This window comes from Notolepis coatsorum (genome assembly GCF_963971535.1).
Source record: "Notolepis coatsorum genome assembly, chromosome: 17".
In the NCBI taxonomy this organism is placed as follows: Eukaryota; Metazoa; Chordata; class Actinopteri; order Aulopiformes; family Paralepididae; genus Notolepis; species Notolepis coatsorum.
This window is the reverse complement of record NC_140181.1, coordinates 43,283,426-43,304,794: the sequence shown is the minus strand read 5'-3', so window position 1 is coordinate 43,304,794 and position 21,369 is coordinate 43,283,426. Positions and strand designations below refer to the sequence as shown.

Below are 21,369 nucleotides of genomic sequence, written 5' to 3'. Positions count from 1 at the left end.
TTCTGCAATTATTTACACTATTATACATATTATCATTGTAATAATGTACAGATAAAATACATGCACAACATAGTGGACTATGCAAACAATTGCGTAGATATGAATACAGAGCCATTTATTACCAATAATAAATAATCATAATTGAATACTAAATGAGCAATAATGATATAAATAGTTCTACAGTACACGCACATGTTTGTTTATGTGAAATATGGGGACATTACATAGACGTACATGCATTTAACCTAACCATAACCATCACACTACAATTTATTGAAATTGATTTCTCACATAAACAAGGTGCACACACACTTCTCTGGTCGTGCTCCCTGTCCCAGGCAAATCATAATAATAATAATAATAATAATAATAATAATAATAATAATAATAATAATATAGCTATGTCGGTTCCCAAGACAGTTGCCAGAGTGTGCTGACAATGTGCTGCTGTTGCAGCTCTTGGCCACCAAGCGTCATCATGAGTTCAAAGCGAAAGGGAAAGAGAGCCAGAAGGCAGCCGACTGAGCCGAGCCACAGCAGAGAGAGAGAGAGGTCGTCACTTCGAAGGTAAGAACAAAAGACCAACTGTTGGAAAACAGAAATAGCTTCTACTGCGAGCCAAATGCACGTACTACTTTCTAAGATGAATTATTGAAATTACTAGGTTGAGAAGTTCCCCCACTTTGAAAACGTCCCACAGCTTTTTTTTTGAAAGACGGGTTAGCCAGCCTGGCTAGCTAGCTAGTAGCTAACGTCTGATAGCTAACTTTTCCTTATCTCTACTGGTTAGCTAGCAGACGTTATTGAGTTACATCGCTAGCATAGCTCGCCCCGGGGAGCTTAGACAGCTAGCGAGCGTTAGTAGCTTTAGCTAGCTAGGTGGTTCCTTTATTTCCGTGGCTGTGTAGCGGAGTAAAATACTCCCGTCAAGTTTGCAAACCCATTTGCTGAATTCGCTGGTGTTGTAACGACACTGCTACCTGGTTAACGTTAGCACATGGCTTTGCAGATGATACCTAATAAGTAACTTGGAGCAGCTGGACGTGTTGTTGGTGACACTTGCTCCGTCCTTCTCGGCTCTATTGATGGTCTGGTCGAGACGAGGCGTCTGGACAAACAAGCGTTCTGTGGTCGCTGACCCAACTGTGTTTATTCAGCCCTTCTTCAACTTGTCTGCATTATGTGGACAAGAACGTTGTCTAAACAGACTAAGTTAACAAATGCGACGTGACACGAATAGCGTGTTTTTCTGGTCGGTATATACATACACGGACAATACATAGAAATTTCGGTGCTTCTGCAGCTACCCAGACTTCTGTTGTCTGTCAGCGAAACGTTTCTAAAATCAACCAGCTGTGAAAACCACAGTCTTCACAGGAAAACGTGGTTTGGTAAAGTTTAAGTAACACGCCATTTCTGGGGTTCAGTGTATCATATTGTGAGGTTCTACATTACAGTGTATTCAGAGTGGAGTCTTTAGTTTGGTATAATGTTGGGCAAGATTATTTCTGTTTGTATATTGTATGTGGATAACGGTTGATTGAGCAGGGAACCAAGATTCAACCCTCTGATGTGCTATAAACCTGGACCATCGCCCACAGCTAGATATCAGAATGTCCACACCAGCATTGGGTACACAAATCAAATTTTTCTGTGAATGAAAAACTTTATTTAACAGATTGCAGAATGGGTACAATACAGTAAGAGTACGGCTCAATACACACAATTGTTAAGGGGATGCAGACCAGAGAAAGACGTTTGTCTTGTTTACATTAGGGTCCCCCATTTTCATTTCATAGTGACATTTATGACATAGGGACATACATGACATGCAGGTATATAGTACTGTTATATTTGTGACATATATACGATATGCAAATATACAGTACTGTTACCCAGAATCCAAACAGATAATATATACATATGATTGGGAGGATAAATTTGATTAGGAGACTGTCCATTAGTAGGGGGTGGGAGGGGGGGTTTGGACATTTACAGTGGCCAGTTTCTAATTGCAGCTTCCCGAATTGCAGCCTCCCGTAGGTGCTCTTTGAGAGCGGTTTTGAATGTGGGTAGGGATTCACATTTTTTTTGTCCCCCAATTCATTTCTTTGTAGCTGCTCTGTCACAATATTATGGAGTTAAGTCTGCACACGCAGCAGCTTCAACTTTAATTCCTCTTTTACGGACTACACTCATTCCATTTAATGGTCCCCTCCTTTCAGAGCCCAGCTGAATGGCCGATAATTGAATTACCCTGACCTTGTAGAAAACGGCAAGACACAAATCAAGAGGAGCAGGAGCTGAGGCGGTGTGCCGTTATCTTAGCCTTTTCTCCTCAACTCAAGGGTACAATGTTCCCGCTGCTCACCCAGGCAGAATGCACTTGAGTCTAGACAGAATGGATGTTGACTTTCTGTGTGAAGACACCAATGTGTAAAACCCACGGAGCCCCTTGTTATCAAAAGCTAAACCTCAGCACTTTGCAAAGGTTGTAGTTAGGGATGCCCCGATCGATCGGCCACCGATCGTTATCGGCCGATAATCAGTATAAATATGCGATCGGTGATAAATAATGCTTTATTTTCACCGATTGTCAAACCCGATCTCACTCGCTCGTCTCGCTGAGTTCTGTCTCAGACACCGGGAGCTGTGCGGCGTCTGCTCCTCCCTCCAGCCCCTCCCGCGCGCATGTAAACACGGGTCTAGTATTCTAGTCTAGTGGTACGGGAGCTGGGAGGACGGCGTCTCCCTTAGCTAACGTTAGCTACCGTTACAAAATGACCCAGTCAACCATTCAATTCCAGTCCAATACATGATGAGGCATTGTCTAACCGAACGGTATGTAGCCGGCCAGCTACCGATAGCTCCTGACATCAACAAACGCTCCAGCAAACTCTAGTAGAGACGTGTATGATACCTCAGCTAGCTCATGTTAGCTGACGCCAGCTCACTGTTCAAAACGAAATGTCCCACTGAACTAAATAGTTCACAGAGGTGCTGTATCAACGTTATATAGCCGGCCAGCAGTAGCCACAGATAGCTCCTGATATCAATGTTTTATAACACTCATTCGATGCGTATTCGAGCTGAGGGCATGTTGTTGAATATGATCAATAGGTCCAGCTGCACCTCCGGAGAATCCTGGCCGTAGCTGCAGGCTACTCGAGTATAGGGTCTAGCTGCAGCTCCGGAGAATCCTGGCCGTAGCTGGAGGCTACTAGAGTACACACAGACAGTGGAGCTTGTTGCGTGGTGGCGATGTCTCGCAGATAATACAAGTATTTTTTTATATAAAATAATTTTTAATTTCTTTTTTAATCAAAAACTATCTGTATCGGATCGGTATCGGCCGATATGGCTCACGACGATCGGTGATCGGTATCGGTGGCAAAAAACGTGATCGGGGCATCCCTAGTTGTAGTGAAAGTTAAGTGAGAAGTCAACTGCTTGCAAAGGTGTAGGGGAGTTCTCCTCCAGCGCCAAGGACCAAACTCCGAACCATGGGAGGTCGGGCTTTCTGCTAATCTGCTCCCAGTCTGTGGAATGCTCTCCCTGACCACCTGAGAGCACCACAGACTGCGGATGCTTTTTTAACTCAATCAGCGCCAGACCCGAGGATAGTCGGGACTCTGGTTATCTCGCCATGCGGTGAGCTTCAGGTTTTCATCGTTATTTCTTTTATTCGATATTTTTTATTAATTTCTCTCACACGGACCTCGGGGTTACCATAGTGAACCACTCTGAGATCGCTAGAGTGCAATACCGGCCGCATCCAGGTAGTGGCAGTATCGCCCACCCTTCGAAACCTTTTTTTCACACACGGTGTTACATTCAAATGTCTCCCAGATGCATGTGTTGTGGTGGATTATGTTGGCAACACGATGGACACCAATACTGGAAATCGCGATCAGACAATTGGAATATTCTTTTTGGGGTACCTCCTAGTGAAGGTAAGGTCTATATGACATCAATCCTGCTTTGATCCAACCATGATTTCACATTGATCGTTGTGACCATGTGTAACGTACACCAGAACATATGCCGTTGGTGACGATCAAAGCATCAATAAACGACCCCCCCCCCTTTCATGCATTCATGTTGAAACATAATACTAGGCCTGCCACGATAACACATTTTGCTGGGCGATTAATTGCCCCCGAAAATATCGCGATAAGCGATATTATTGCGACCGGTTAGAGAATTTTTTTGAGATTTATTTCCCAAAACTTTTATTTTGAAGCCCACCGCTCCGTCTTTTCCGGTTTAAGACTTTTATTTTGAAGCCCACCGACCGGACCGGAAGTATTGTTGTGATTATCCTAGCCGACAACTTGTCTCGTCCGGTTGTGTTTTTTAGTTTTAACGTTAGCTACTAACGTTAGATGCAGCTACTACAGGCAATCAACGATGAGGAGGAAGCGTCAAAGCAGTATTATAATAGAATAGCTGTGGTGCGTAGGCACTGCAGCACGACTCGAAAACGACACGTTATAATAAATTAATTCATGTTTAACTTGTCCCCGTCTCCAGTGCTTTGACTAGCCCCACCCGTTCATTGTAAACAATGATGCACGTAAATTGTATTAACGTTATTCTGTGTTATTCTAACGTTACACTACAAATAACGCTACTTGGTTAAAAGGAGCAACACTATTGAGAAATGTAGTTAAGCTATGTGGCGTTGCCCCACGGAGCTCCCGTGCTGTGCTCTGTAGTAACGCCAGCGGCCAACCCACACGGAGAGAGACTGCAAGGGGCACTGGTTCCGCCTCATTAAAACAAACGCGCAAATAGCAATTAATCGCGCCCGTCAAAATCATTGCATTCATTTTAATTATCGCGGCAATTAATCGATTTATTGCTTATCGCGGCAGGCCTACATAATACCTATTATATTAGGGATGCCCCGATCGATCGGCCACCGATCGTTATCGGCCGATACTCAGTATAAATATGCAATCTGTGAATTCCGATAATGAGTCATATTCGCCGATCGCGGAAACCGATCAAGCGGAGATCTCACTCGCTGTCTGTCTCAGACACACACGATCTGCAAACTGCCGCTGCTCCTCCTCCCTAGCCCCGCCCGCCCCCGTGTAGAGTTTGTAAACACTGAGGACTGAGAGGAGGCTCCTCTGCTCGAGTCTGTAGTGCATTCGACCTGAGCTAACGTTAGCTACCTAGCTATCGTTACTGTTTAAACAAAATTACCCAGTCAACTATTCACGTTTAGTAGGCATTGTCTAACGGTATTTAGCCGGCTAGCTACCGATAGCTCCTGATATCAACAAATGATCCAGAAAGTCTAGTAGTCCATGTTCATACCTCCGTTAGCTTGCGTTAGCTTGCGTTAGCTGACGTTAGTTTACTGTTCAAAACGAAATGTCCCATTGAACTAAAGTTCTGTCTTAACGTCATCTAGCCGGCTAGCAGTAGCTACAGATAGCTCTTGATATCAATGTCTTATAACATTGATTTAATGCGTATTCGAGCTGAGGGCTTGCTGAATGTGAAATGACCAAAGCACAGTTAACGTTACCAATAGGGTCCCGCTGCAGCGCCGGAGAATCCTTTTTGGAGCTGGAGGCTACTAGAGTACACACAGACAGTGGAGCTGTTTGCAGATAGCGAGCATTTTGACTTGTTGCGTGGTGGCGATGTCTCGCAGATAATACAAGTACAAGTCTAATTATATAATATATATATTTTATAAAAAAAAAAAAATTTGTTTATATAAAATAATTTTTAATTTCTTTTTAATCAAAAACAATCGGTATCGGATCGGTATCGGCCGATATGGCTCACGACGATCGGTGATCGGTATCGGTGGCAAAAAACGTGATCGGCGCATCCCTAAAATATACGCTTAATATACGCTGCCACAATAATAGCGCACCGGTCCCAGTCGCGCGCCTATGGCCTTTTGGCAGGAAGTAAAGTGCATTTTGGATACATCTTTTTTTAATTTTATTATTATTATTTTTTATTAAAACATACGTTTTTAATTGAAAGGTTTCGTAAACTCCACGGCACCAGTTTCATTAGTGAGGAAAGGGGGGGGGGGGGCTATATTGACGAGGCTTGACAACAGAGGTTCAAAGATAACTTCACATTTATTGGCTATTCGTTTCTTTATATCGCTTTATCCATCGGGCTGCTCTTGTTTCCAACTCTGTGTGTTGACAATGACATCCTGGTGTGACATCATCAACTACGGCAACTTAGAATGCTCAAACTCAAACCTATTACATCACGCTCTGCTCTCTCGCTCTCTCTCTACATTGTCAAACATGTACACTAAAGTTAAGTTATGTTGGAGTTTTATGTTTGAGTTGTTTGAGGGAAAGAAACCTCCTGTCCTGCAGTAGTTTTTATTTTCACTTTGTGCCGCTTGATTTGATTGTATTTCATGAAAAAAGTGTTTTTTAGAGATGGAAGTAACTTGAGAAAAGGTTTTGCATTTTTCTATTGCAGCTTTGCACAATAAATGTTCTTAAAATACTGTATGTGAAATATGTCCTAGTAATACAAGAGTACAGTAATTATTAGTAGGGATGCACGATATTGATTTTTTGACACCGATACCGATATCGATAACTTTATGCTCCTCAGGCCGATAACCGATATCGATAACCGATATTTATTGTATTATAATCTTTTTTCTTAATGTATATTTTTTTTATCTTTTTTTTCAACATGAAACAAAACATATCACAATACAATAATAATGCATAAAAAGACTTCCCAGGACAATAACTTAACACCAACTTAAATGTGACCTAACCAGACAACAGAAACAAAAGCCAAGACAACAGTATTGACTGATAAAGTGACCATATTTATTTTTCCAAATGAAAATTCACAATCCGTCAACAACTTATAATACATCCAACCTAAGACGCTCGAAGCTTTTTGTTCTTCTTTTTTCAAAGCGGAGCCTTGAAAAAAAGGCTTTGAGTGGACACATCACCACCACAACAAGTCACCTGCAACAAGCTAGAAGCTAGAACCTAGAAGCTAGAAGCTGCTGTGAATCCAAAGCCAGCTATTGACGAGTCGTTTGCTAAATTAAATAAGTTTGACCGAAATGACCCAAGGGCTCAAGCCGCTAGCTTTTAAGCAGTCCTTGGTGGTGCAAATTAACCTGGCTACTATGGAGCAATAAGTGACTGCGTTCAACCGAGGGTTGCATCACAGCCATGGAAGGGGCTAGCTTTGCTTAGCTCCTCGCGTCGTCGTAGGCTTCTAAGTTAACACAATAACACACCATCGTAGCGGTGGTGATGCCGCAGGTGACCCGTCAGCCAGGCTGGATGTATTACAAGTTGTTGCCCTTTTCCCTCCTTGTGGAACTTCTCCATTGCATTTATTACAAATAGCAAGCGATCTTTTTCCTCTGAAATTCCGAGTACCGACGCGGCCATCTTTGTTTTTAACGTCGGCGCTGATTCAGAAACTTACGTGCCTACGTCACAGCCAAGAAAGGGAGCGCTCGATTTTTTGTAAAACGCCCTGTTCTTAAACCACACGCTGTCAGTCGTACCACAGTACTGGCAAAACGGGATGAGCCTACAGTCAAAACAAACGCACTTCATTCCAATTCACCCACACAGCATTTTCTTTTACCAAAAAATATATTATTATCGGAGCTATTAATAACGTTATCGGGTTTATCGGGATGACGTCATAATTGCTGATATCGGCCGATAATTATCGGCCCGATAATTATCGGCCCGATAATTATCGTGCATCCCTAATTATTAGGGGTGGGAATCGCCAGAGACCTCACGATATGATACTATCGCGATACTTGTGTCCCGATACGATAGTATCGCGACACTAAATATATCGCGATACGCTGAGTATTGCGAATTTTCTTTTTAATAAATTTTTTTTGAACAAATTTTATTTATTACCTTTTTTCCACTGCAAAGTAAAACTGTCAACATGTGTTATCTAATAAAATAAAGTTCAGTCTGTTCATCTCACTTCAATCATTTTTATTGCAGAACATGGTATTTTCTCAAGCAGACAGATGTCAACACTGTAATCTGTGTTGCATGTAGTTTCAAGTTTCAAGTTTCTTTAATAGTTGTCATACAGAAGTACAGAATACTTTTATACAAAATGCTTCTTACTGTTACGCTCCAGAGACTGTGCAAGACAAGATAAGTATGAAATAAAATAACATAGTAAAATTAGAAGTAAAAAAAAAAATGAGGTCACAGTGTTCAGTTTAGACATATGTACAGTACAATGTTCGATGCAGAATAGACGTAACTGAGTTACCATATAATATACAATACTGTGCAGTGTACTAATATACAATACTATATAGTGCAAGGCAGAAATGGGATGAGGTGCAATTTAGGTACAATTTACAGTAGGTGTACGAGTTGTAGTGCAAATCCTTTATCAATAAATATAAAGTGTAAAGTGCGTTTGTGTGATCTAAAGTGTGGAGAGTGGGTGCTGCAGTGTGTTGTTTGTTTGAGTGAGTGTGTGGGTGTGTGTGCTGTGTGCATTTGATGGTTGTTGCATAGTGTTTATTGTTCGTTTAGCAGCCTGATGGCCTGGGGATAGAAGCTTCTTCTGAGTCTTTCTGTGCTCGCCTTAAGACTCCGGTATCGCTTGCCTGACCGCAGCAGTTCAAAGAGGCAGTTGTTCGGGTGGCTCGAGTCCTTAATAATTCTCTTAGCCTTCCCCTTGCACCGCTTGTTGTAAATGTTCTGGAGGGTGGGAAGCCCCCCTCCAATTGTGCGTTCGGCTGAACGTGTCACTCTTTGTAGTCTGCTACGGTCTTGTGCAGTGCTATTCCCAAACCAGGAGGTGATGTTGCCGGTCAGGATGCTCTCTATTGTACATGAGTAGAAGTTCCTAAGGATCTTCTGACTGACTTGGAACTTCCTTAGGCGCCTGAGGAAGTAGAGGCGTTGTCGTGCCTTCTTCACAACACTGTCAATGTGTGTGGTCCATGTCAAGTCCTCGGATATGTGGGCTCCGAGGTACTTGAAACTGTTCACTCTCTCAACCGGTGCCCCGTCGATGCTGAGGGGACTGTAGTCCTTGACCCCCGACCGATCCCTGTACCTGACAACTGAACTGTTTGTATTAGTCATATTCCAATTCCAACTTAACTGAATGCACATGTGTGTGTGTGTGTGGACTACTGTACTATTACAGGTATTGAAATGAACAATGCAACTTCCTTATACAACATTTAATTTTTTTTAATGAATAATTAAATATCGATACTTTGCGTCCCTGTATCGATACAGTATCGCCACGCAAAGTATCGCGATACTACTACGTATCGATCCCCCCCCCCCCACCCCTAGTAATTATCGCCAGTGTTTACCCCTTCAGAAGCATTTATATAGACATTTTAAGATAAATGAATATACTGTGATATATACCGTTACCGTCTATGCTTCAAATTATACCGTGATATACATTTTAGATCATACCGTCCAGCCCTAATTACACGGGTCTGCTCACCTCACTTTCTCTTCTGTAGGCTCCCTCCAGGTAACCATGGCGATGACAGGGCAGAGTTCCTGCTCCCAAATGAGTAACCACACCAAGGAGCGTGTGACCATGGCCAAAGTGACCCTGGAGAACTTCTACAGTAACCTCATCGCCCAGCATGAGGAGCGTGAGATGAGGTAAGCCCTCTATGCTACAACACACACAACCATGTCTGATACTCTACTCTACACACAAGCCCTAATGTTGCAGTCACAGATTTATTTTAATGACCGGGGTAATTATTTGATGGAAGGTTTGGACAGTGGCTACTCGAAGCGCATGATTATCACTGGCTGCAAATTGGCAACAAATTGCAATTTTTTTCTTATTTTTTACAGTGTTTTTTTCTTTTGTCCCTTGATACAAATATAGTGATGGCCTGTCCTTTATTGTAATAGTATTTTTATATTGTAAATTATATATTTTTATAAGTTTATTGTGTAATAATATAGGCTATATAATTGTTGGTAAAACACATACATATATTTGTGTGTGTTCGTACTAGGGCTGCAACTAATGACTATTTTGGTAGTCTACTAATCTGTCGATTATTTTTTCGATTAGTCGACTAATCGAAAAAAATTAACATTAACACTTTGACTGCCAGGGGGCGTCTTTAGACGTCTTTGCTGGCGATGCTAAAGTTGCCGGGGGACGCTTTACGTCGTCTTTATATCAATATTTCAAAAATCTGCGATCTAATCCATAATGTCCCTCCGCTGGCCTGAGACACAAGTGTGATCTCCTCTCAATCCTCTAGCGGTTCAAGACCGCCATCTGGTGGCCGATCGGCAGATCGAAACCGGATGTCAACCTTTAACCCGGTAGGACTCACTCCATATGGGGTCCGGGCACTCGCTAATGTTAGAGAGACTCCGTCTTCACACAGTGAACATCGATCGCTGCAAATAACTCGAAAAAACAACATGATTTGGACGTATATATTATTATACAACCTGGAAATGGACCGACTATTTCAACATCCCATAATGGAAAACTGTCTACCCCACGCTGATCGCCCAACGGCCCGCGGAGACTGGGGTGAGTTTTAGCGTGTAATATTACCGTGTTCGACACTAACTGCTATGATGAACATTTGACCCACATTAGATGATTGGTATAACGCTGCCCACGGAATTATAAACGCCCCCTCGCCCATCCGGTCAACATCAGATGACGTGTAGTAACTTCTAGAAGTACGTCTAGTTGGAATTTTTTATATCGCCCCGATTGCCATCAAACTGTATTTCATCATCAATATAATGCATTTGGGGCTATATATCACGTTCTGGAGAAAGCTGCAGAAAGAGATGAAAACATACTTATACATTAGACCATACTTTACTATGAATATGTGAATGAAAAAGTTTAACGTTGCTACACAATGAACAATACATATAGGACTTTGAATGGGCCCTAATAATGGCAATGTAGCAATAGAATTTAAAAAGTTATAGCCCTGCAAAGAAGGGGACTTTCTCCATAGACAAATAGCGCTGGCAATCTATGGTATATCATTAATTTAACCTTAGGCAACCAAAGTGTTAAGAAAAACTATATATATATATATATTTTTTTTTTTTTTTTTTTTTTGCACTACCTATCTTTGTGAAAGTGGCTTCTCAGCTCTGGTCCAGCTGAAGACAGAGCAGAGGAACAGATTGGACATTGAGCATGACCTCAGAGTTGCTTTGTCTACCATCACCCCAGACTTTGAGGGCGCGTTTACACCTACCCTGTTTGGTCCACTTTAAGTGGACCATGGTCCCTTTAGATCGATAGTCCGTTTGGTTTGTACAGGTGTGAACGCAAACCGAACTATAATGAGGACCAAACAACCGAACCATGGTCCTCTTGAAAAGTTGGGACTCGGGTTTGTTTCAAAGTGGACCATGGTTCGTTTGCTGTTGGTGTGAACGCGATCGAACTTTATGTAATAACCTAATCTAGAGCAAATGAGTGACAGGTGCCTAGTGGCGGCGGTCGCGCGGCCCAACTTGACAGCGCCAAGTGACAGCTTGCGCGCGACCCAACTCAAATTAATGACAGGCGCGTGGACAGTCTCTACTCTCTCTAATCTCTCTACTCTCTAGTCGACTTGCGCCGTGCTCGTAATAGTATCTCTCTCATTACGCTGCCGGCAACTGTTTACGTTTGTGAGTGCTATAGTCCAATAGATGCGACAGCATGCCCTTTGTTTACAAATTAGATCCGCACCAAACAGGGTAGTGCAGGGTTAGAAATTAACATTTTTTTTCAAGGTTTTTTTTTGCCCCCCTTAATTGATTTTCGGGGGCTTTTTTTTGTTTTTCGGGGGCACTGAATTTTTATGATGAAAATTAACATAAGGATTATAAAACATTGTTGACACTTTTTTTTACAGTCTTCGTCCCTATGTTTGATAATGTAATGTTAATGTCTCCATATATAGGGCTCTACGCTAACCTTTTTCCCAAGGAGCACATGTGCTCCTAAATAAAATGTTAATAAATAAAATCTAAATAAAAATTTAGGAGCACACAAAGAAATTTAGGAGCACAGTGAAAATTGTTCAAGTAACACAGAGTTTATTAACTATTTATCTCATGCATTATTATACTGTGCGTGTGCACACTATGAATTGAAAATGGGGGACCCTGATGTAAACAAGACGAAAGTCTTTCTCTGGTCTGCATCCCCTTAACTTGTGTGTATTGAGCTGTACTGTATTGTACCCATTCTGCAATCTGTTAATAAAGTTTTCAATCAATCAAACGCAAAGGATATCGGTTGTCAAGCTGCTTTTGTATGTTGTAGTGTTGTTATGATACCAACATTTTGACTTTGATACAGATAGGAAAGGTAATGGAATATATTATTAGATGACAGAACATTGAAAATTCTTTATACAATTATTTAATTCATTATGAAATAGAAATTCCGTTTTTGGGTGGAACGTTTGTTGCAAGGAGGGAGGAGGCGGGGACCGCTGCGTGTTACACACAACACGGAGAAATGGTCTAGCTGCTTCGGTGCGTCGTTAACGTTAACGTCGGAAGAAATTCCCCACTAAGCCCTAAATTCAGAGCAGAGCAGTATCCTAATGACTTTTATGCTTCAGTCGATAAGGTGTTTTGCTAATTCTGTCAACATACCGTGGGGACTGGACCCGCAAAAACACGTGCGAATATCACTTCAAAAGCCATGTCAGCCGGATTCCTCTCTTTCTCCTCGTCTCTCTTTTGCTCAAAATAAAAATGAATGGGCTTCATGGCTGGCTGATTTTTTTGCGTTGTCTGATTCTGAATGTATAACTTGCCTAAGCCGGTACCGTGACTTTGTTTTCGGGCGCTACTGTGATTGGACGTTTATGCGCCTTGTGTAATGTGGGACTATTATAACAGCGGAGCTGTTTTGTAATCGTCACTCGTCTCGAGTAAATGATTTTTCCGGGTGGCGCACACACACATATTATTAGGGCCAAATACAAGGGAAATGCTCGCACTGTAGATCATATATATAATTAGTAAACTGTCGGGGGCATTTTCTGCCCCCCTTAACTGATATTCGGGGGCATTTTGTCCATTTTCAAGGGCATTTTGCCCCGAGCCCCCGTTAATTTCGAACCCTGGGGTAGTGTGAACGCAGACCAAATCAAACAATGTATCATTTTCACATTTGGTCCACCAGAAAGTCCGGACTATCCCCGGACTTTCAGGTGTGAACACGCCCTGAGACTCTCTTTTTTTTTTTTTTTTTTTTTTTACTTTGGCCATTCCGCTGGCTCTTTTTTGCGTTTATCGCATTTTTACTCTGGTCAAGGATGACCGACAGAAACAGGCTGAATGGGGGTAGATGGGGAAGACACTCTGGGAAAGGCACGGCTGCAGTCCGGGATTCGAACTCGCTAAACCCCAGATCCGTGACGAGCACGGTTGTCCCCGGCGCCGAAATAGCGCTCGAGGTACGCGGTGAGCTACTGGAGCTCCCCCGCCCTGTGACTCTTATCAGGACCAAACAACATCCCCAGTTATCCCATTAGTTCCCCCAAACTTACTGTCGGTCTGTTATGTTAAGCTAAGAAGTCTTCAGCTGGACCAGAGCTGAGAAGCCACTTTCACACAGATAGGTAGTGCAAAAAAATAAAAATAATAATAATAATAATAATATATATATATATTTTTAACGACTAATCGACGCAACAATTCCTCGTCGCCGATTTTTTATAATCGACATAGTCGATTATGTCGACTAATCGTTGCAGCCCTAGTTCGTACTAGAGCTGTCCCCGAAGCCTGTTTTTGGGATTGGAAATTCATCATGGTTTTTCGAACGGACGTTTGAACCTTCGTTTTTTAATTAAAAAAAATCAAAAAAGTATTAGTGTAGCCTAATCTTTATCTGCAACTGTGAAAAAAAAAAAAAAAAACCAATTGGTTTAAACAGAATGAATAGACAAAAAAAAAATATATATATATATATATATATAGGTGTACTTATGTTCTCTGTCAGTCTGCCTGGTTCCCCGTCTCCATTGTCCTGTACATTTATTCGTATTCTTTTTTTTCCACGGGCTGCGCCCCGGACCGATGTAAAGATTGTCTGGGGGGCGCATTATAAATGAAAATATCATTTCATATCATATGTTATTAGAATGCGCATGCGTGCCGAGCGGCGATTGCGTCAAAACTACGGCTGTCTAGTTAACGCGGTATTAACGCACAATTCTATTAACACCACCATATTTTTTAACTCACGATTACCTTTTATTTTTTTATATACTAGACTTCATTCAGGTGTATTATTGATACTCACATTGATACTATGTTTGTTTCTGACTCAAAGTGTGTGAGAGATAGAGACATGCATTAAAGCGTTCCGTCTCCAGACTGATTTCAGTATTTTTTTATTTATTTTTTTCCGTCAATTTGATTTGGAGTCTGACGGAATTGGCTACCTGGTATAATATGATTTGTAGATGCGTAGGGCATTTTGACCATTCTAACCAATCAAACGTGAGCTTGACGCACACACGCTGCTCACAGTGCCCTCCCCCTCACAGACCTGTCTTGTCACAGACCCGTATCATTTGCACCGAAGATAGCAAGCGTGCAGGTCCTCTTTTAACACCACTGAAGCATTAAACAATGGCCCAGTAAACTATTCACTTTAGTTTACTACACAAGGCGTTCTCTAACATTATCTAGCTGGCTAGCTGATAGCTCATAACATAATTGAAATTCGTTTTTGAAGCTGTGGCTAACGTTAGCTAGCTACCGTTCTTCGGGTGGCTAACGGTTAGCTACCTAGCAACTGTAGCTTGCTAATACGGGCTGTCCTGGCTGGCTAACTTTTATTTCGCAATGGAGTGGAGCTAACTAACTGTACAAATCGATGTGATTGGCTCAGACTGTATTTTGTACGGTTGGCTGCCTGGCTGTTGTGGATTTGGGTAGCCAGCTAGCAGCTAACATCAACTCAATGTCAACACTATGTTGACACTGAGCGAGTTTGCCGACAGCAATGTAACAAACAATATGGTCCGTGCGGAAGCATTATCCCCAACACATAGTTATTAGCTAACATCAGCATAATAACGATAATGGAAGGAGTAAGCCGGCCACTAAAAAGAAAACACACGCAGTGTTCTCAGACGAAAAGGATGAGCGGCACCACCCAACAAAAGAAAGTTACGAGAGGATGGAAGTTTGAAGATAGCAGTGTTTCAAGAGACTGGCTAGGCTACAGTATGATGCGGGGGCTGTAGACGGTGGTGAGTTGTTAACTTGTTCCGTGTTCCGCAACTATGTCAAAAAGAAAAACAGAGACAACACATTTGTCATTGTCGTGTTACTTCACACTACAAATATGTGAGTCCTCTGCTGTGGTTGTGAGTATCCTTTATTAGCTTAACTCCGTAGCAACATCACACAGGTGTATCTGTAGACTGTCTCCTCCCCACTGTATATTCTCTCCCCACCGTATGTATCTTTTTTCTCCCACCCACCCTAATGTACAGTCTCCTCCCCATCATAATGTATATAATCTCTGTTAGGATCTATGGGTAACGGTACTGTATATTTGCATATCGTATATGTCACAAATGTAACATTACTATATACCTGTTCTGTAGTATGTCATGTATGTCCCTATGCCATAAATGTTGTGTATGTCATAAATGTCACTATGAATTGAAAATGGGGGACCCTGATGTAAACAAGACAAACGTCTTTCTCTGGTCTGCATCCCCTTAACAATTGTGTGTATTGAGCCGTACTGTATTGTACCCATTCTGCAATCTGTTAAATATTGATTGATTGTTTGTTATAACATATTGCAGAATCGGTACAATACAGTACATCTCAATACACACAATTGTTAAGGGGTTGCAGTTGCAGACCAGAGAGACTTTCCTCTTGTTTACATCAGGGTCCCCCATTTTCAATTCATCATAACATATATGACATACTTGACATACAGATAGATAATACTGCTACATCTATACATTTATGACATACCAGATTTACAAATACAGTATTGTTTGTGATACAATAAGAGTCTAAAAAAGAGAGTATATACATTTGACGAAGAAACTGTACATTGGAGGAGGTTGGGTGGAGGCGGGGGGGGGACTGTACATTGGAGGTGGTTGGGAGGGGGGGGGGGGGGGTTAACTGTACATTGGATTATCGACGAAACCGAAACAAGTAGGCTCCCTTAAAACGCCAACGCTATTAAAAAGAAATACAGTGGAGGTTAAAATAAGAATATGACTTGGCCTGAAAAGTCAGGAGATTTTTTTTTGCTTTAATCCCTGGATAGAGAGAGGGGGGAGGGGTGAGAGAGATGAGGAAGGGGCAAGAGAGAATTTGCATATTCATGGTATCTAGGGACATCTATGGACCTCAGGGAATGTATTAGGGCTGTCTTAAATACTTCGAAGCTTCGTTCGATGGCACAAGCTTCGAACATTAAAAAAAAAATCGAAGTTAAAAAAAAAAAGAAATTTTTTTTTTTACTTCGGTGTGTGTGCATGGGGCCATTGGGTGGGACCGGGGGACAAATACACTGGAGGAAAGGAACCCAGCTCAGCACTGCCCAAATGATATCGTCACTATTGCCTGTTTGAAGGATATCATCCTCAAACACATATACACCACCTACACGCCTATTCTCAGTCCTTGCCCCACAATGGTGGAATGAACTACCCACCCCAGTTAGGACAGCCAAATCCCGTCCAATCTTTCGCCGTCGACTAAAGACGCACTTCTTCAACCATTATCTGAAATAAAATAAAATAAATCTAACCCTAACTAACCTTACTGTCATGCACTTGTCCTAATAAACTAACCTACACTGTAACACGCAACACTTTGATGAATATTGTTACTCAGCTGATAGGAAGGATACAACTCTGTCGTACAGAACTTGTAAGTTGCTTTGGATAAAAGCGTCAGCTAAATGACTAAATATAAATGTAAATGTAAATGCCTTGTAGAATTCCACACATAAGAAAGAAAGATACTGGGATGAATAAACAAAATAGGAAATAAAATGTAGAAATGCATGCAATACATAAATAAATATCAATCTCCATATATGAAATAGAACATTTAGATAAGGTGCTACTGAGATGTTTTGGTGAGTTCTTTGTTTTTTTGTGGAAGTAGCTAGGGATGCTCGATATTGGCTTTTTTACCGATACCGATATTCCGATATTGTCCAACTCCAATTTCCGATACCGATACCGATACCGATATCAACCGATACCGATATATGCAGGGTTTCCCCCCCAAAAAACGGAATAATTTCAGGTAACTAATAATTTCACTGGATGCATTCAAAAGGCTTTCTAAATGTAAGCATTATCTGTGCAAAATATGATCATTAAAAAAGTAAAAATGAACATTTTAAACCAACATGCATACTTTTGACAATAAATAAAATAAGAATTGGTTCTTACTTGCTTGCCTGGGTAAATAAAGGTTAAATAAATGTTAAAAAAAAAAAAAAAAAAAAAAAAAAAAAAATTTTTTACCGATACCGATATTTTCCGATATCACATTTTACTGCCGATATCGGCCGATAATATCGGTCGGCCGATAATATCGGACATCCCTAGAAGTAGCCCTTCTTAAAAATGCATGAACATTCACTGATAATTGGTCTGTAGTGGAGTCTACAAGGTCTACATTGCCGGACCATGTAGAATCCGGATCTTGTAGACTGACATAATTCTGTGCATAGTTTAGTCTACACAGGCCATATTTCAAATAATCAAAATCTTACTTCATTCATCTTAAACATTCTTGATTTGGGGGATTGGTAGTTCTCATGAAATCTGAAGTTGTTCAAACGACAACAGCGATCCACCTTGAATTAAATCACACAGCCGTGTTGGCTGCGTCACAGTCACGAAAGGGGCTACTTAATTCATTAATCCAATCCACTTTATTTATAGAGCACATTTAAAAACAACAGTTTACCAAAGTGCTGTACAAGTCCCACAACATAAGAAAAATAAAAATTATAAAAGAATTCGAATTAAAATCGAAGCTCGGCCCCGAAGCTTCGATTGCCAAAAAAAATTCGAAGGTCAGCCCTAGAATGTATTCGGTGTCAGAAATATTGTGTCTATTATTAGGCTTGCTTAAATTGTGATGAAACAAAGGAGAATATGAATTATGATTTTTCTTTGCATCTTTGACAGTGAATACCATCATGCTAATAATGACCAAACATTAAAAACTGCCACTGATCTCGTTCAGTACCTTCTTGAGATCATGTGTACAAAAACTCTGGAAATTAATAAAGGGAAGATGATTAAACAGAAGGTTCTGTAGATACAGTACTGAATTCTCCCATCCGGACCAATGCAATTTGAAATATTATTATAGAATATAAAATAGGAGGCTTATAAATTACCTTATTATAGCCAATTCGCACATTTATATATATACATATATTATCTTTCAAATGCCTGAGTTCAATTTGGATTTAGTATCACCAGGCGTGCATGAGAACAGATAATGAAATCTAGTGTAATGTACAGTAGCTTTTTTATTTTGATCAGGGTGGCACCATTTTGAAACTATTTTCAAATCTAATTGTTGCTGAATGCTAACAATAGGGAAGAGAAACAAAAATTTGTCAAACGTTACCTTTTGTGGCTTATTATCCTGAATAATAACAGTTATTGAAATAATTCATACAGACTCTGAAACTTAAACAGCTATAGAATCTTCCAGGAAGTGTAGTTCTGAAAAATTCCAACACTGATCTAGTGTGGTGATGTCTAGTTCAAAATGGCCGCAAAAAGACTACAATTCCCATGGTTCAAAAATATCCAAAATGGTCGCCCTCGCGACTAGACTGCGTGAATACTTTCGGCAGCCCACTTGTCCTTCTGCATTGCTCTGAGCGAGCGCATGCGCATGAGCCGCGACGGGCTCCTCAGCCAGGCAGGAATACTGAACTCCAACATTTTGGGAAATTAGCTTATTTAACATCTTCCCTGGAGTTAGACAAGAAGATACATACCTTTTTTGTCTCTGTGCGTGCATTTTAGCTTTGGGAATAGACGCTCCGTTAGCATAGCTTAGCTTCATCACTGGAAGTGAGGCAGGACAGTAGCCTTACAGTGTATTGCAAGGTCTGACATTGACCAAACTTGATATGCATGACCTTGGTGGGCTCTAGGTCAACTCCTGAAAAGGGGGTCAATGTCAGACTTTGCAATCAAAAGTTAGGGGGCTAATAACCCTTGCCATAATTTCAGTGCGCCCCCTAACTTTTGATTGCAAGGTCTGACATTGACCCCCTTTTCAGGAGTTGACCTAGAGCCCACCAAGGTCATGCATATCAAATTTGGTCAATGTCAGACCTTGCAATACACTGTAAGGCACTGTAAGGCTACTGTCCTGCCTCACTTCCAGTGATGAAGCTAAGCTATGCTAACGGAGCGTCTATTCCCAAAGCTAAAATGCACGCACAGAGACAAAAAAGGTATGTATCTTCTTGTCTAACTCCAGGGAAGATGTTAAATAAGCTAATTTTCCAAAATGTTGGAGTTCCCCTTTAAGCTCCAGGAGAGAGGAGAGAGGCTGAAAATCCGCAGTTCTTGCCCGACTGATGGGAGCCGAATCCCGGATCCGATTTTTCTGATGAATACCCCCAAAACATGGAGGTCCCGAACGCAATGTATACAAATGGAAGTATTGATTACGCCGTAACAAATCATTAAAAAATATATACCGTTAACTGGAATATGTTGTTTCTTTACACATATGTTGGATTATGCCATAGCTTTGTTACTGGGATGCTGTGTGTGTAAATTATGTCTGTGGCGGTGCGTGCATTTATTTCTTGCCCATAACTTGTCCGCCAGTAATCCATGTGGTTTCTTATAAGATGATGAAGCCAAAATGTTCAAGCAATCCGTCATTAATGGCAGACAAATTTAAAATCTTTTTTTGTATCCACTTTTTCTCCTCCTTTTCTATTTTTCTCCCATCCCGATTCCACTGTGCCAATTCTCCCCTCCCCTGTCTTGAACGTTGCTCGCATATGCCCCCCACTGGCCGGTTGTAGGGAGGATAGAAGCCTTGCACCACGTGTCCCCTCCGATACACGAGGAGGCAGCCTGTCGCATCTTTTCACCTGCCAGCGTGGACTCTCATTGGCGAGGTGTAACGTGTGGGAGGCTCACACTACCCCCACCATTTCCTGTCTCTGCTGTGCAGGTGTCCCCAACCGACCTGTAGGAGTCGCTGTCCACAACGTCCAGATTACCACCCATCGACTTCCACCCGCTAACTCTGCCAATTGAGTTAGTATGACTGCTGGCCCAAGCCGGAGGCAACGCCGACAGCCGGAGTCGAACCCGGTGTCTCTTGCGTTGGTGACGAGCGCAATGTCCACTGCGCCACCCAGCCGCAGAAAAGTTTAAAATCTTAAAGTTGGAACAGATTGATTGAGTACATCTGCCCAGTGTTTACGTATGTTAGGTACTGTCATCATAATCATAGTGCACTGAGGTTTGTGACTGGCTGTAAAGCTCTCGCACATCACTGCACCTTGTACACCAAGGCTAATTGGCCCTACTTGTCTATGCGGAGACACACTCATTGGCTCACATTTATTTGTCATGTTTACAAGTCCATTCTCTGTATCCGGGCTTGAGTTTAAGGACCAGATTAAAACTAGGATCCGATAACTGTCGGAGTGATACACAATGACAATAGCCTCCCGTGGTGGGATACCGTCATCTTTTTAACATTACATCAAGAAGACGCACAGCAGAGCCAGTCCACATTCATTCTGGAGCCTCTGAGCCACGGGGAATCATGTGTTCTACTGTACACACGTTGGATCTATACACTTATCGATTTTTTCGAATGGTGATCAGGAATTGGAATATACCATTTGGATACCATCTGATGTCAGGTAAGCAGGGAGCGAAATTAACTTTTTGACTCACCGGCCAGTGGCGGGTAGATGGGAAGAGTCTACCCGCCAAGCATATTTCTTACCTGCCAATATATATTTTATATATACAATTTTTTTTTAAATAAAATATATATTATATAATCATACTTGTAGTTGTATTATTTGCGAGACATCGCCACCACGCAATAAGTCAAAATGCTTGCTATCTGCAAACAGCTCCACTGTCTGTTTTGGCTGTGTTGCTCTTCTAGAAAAATAATCCTTTCAGGGTTGCCTATTGAAATACTGTACACTTTCCTACTGTACACTTTCCTGATTAATTGAAATGGGGGACCCTGATGTAAACAAGACAAAAGTCTTTCTCTGGTCTGCATCCCCTTAACAATTGTGTGTATTGAGCTGTACTGTATT

General features: G+C 41.5%; 1 protein-coding gene across 2 annotated transcripts in view; it reads left to right on the top strand.

The window, feature by feature from the left end:
• The first annotated feature begins 511 nt into the window (after window positions 1-511).
• LOC311244587 (serine/threonine-protein kinase 38) overlaps window positions 512-21,369 on the top strand; it is a 51,955-nt gene continuing 31,097 nt past the window's right edge. For both annotated transcript variants that reach the window (XM_084334175.1, XM_084334174.1), the window contains exons 1-2: window positions 512-567; window positions 9,521-9,668. In XM_084334175.1, coding sequence (XP_084190301.1) covers window positions 9,538-9,668 — 131 coding nt within the window. In that variant the 5' untranslated portion in view covers window positions 512-567; window positions 9,521-9,537. The remainder of the gene's footprint in view (window positions 568-9,520; window positions 9,669-21,369) is intronic.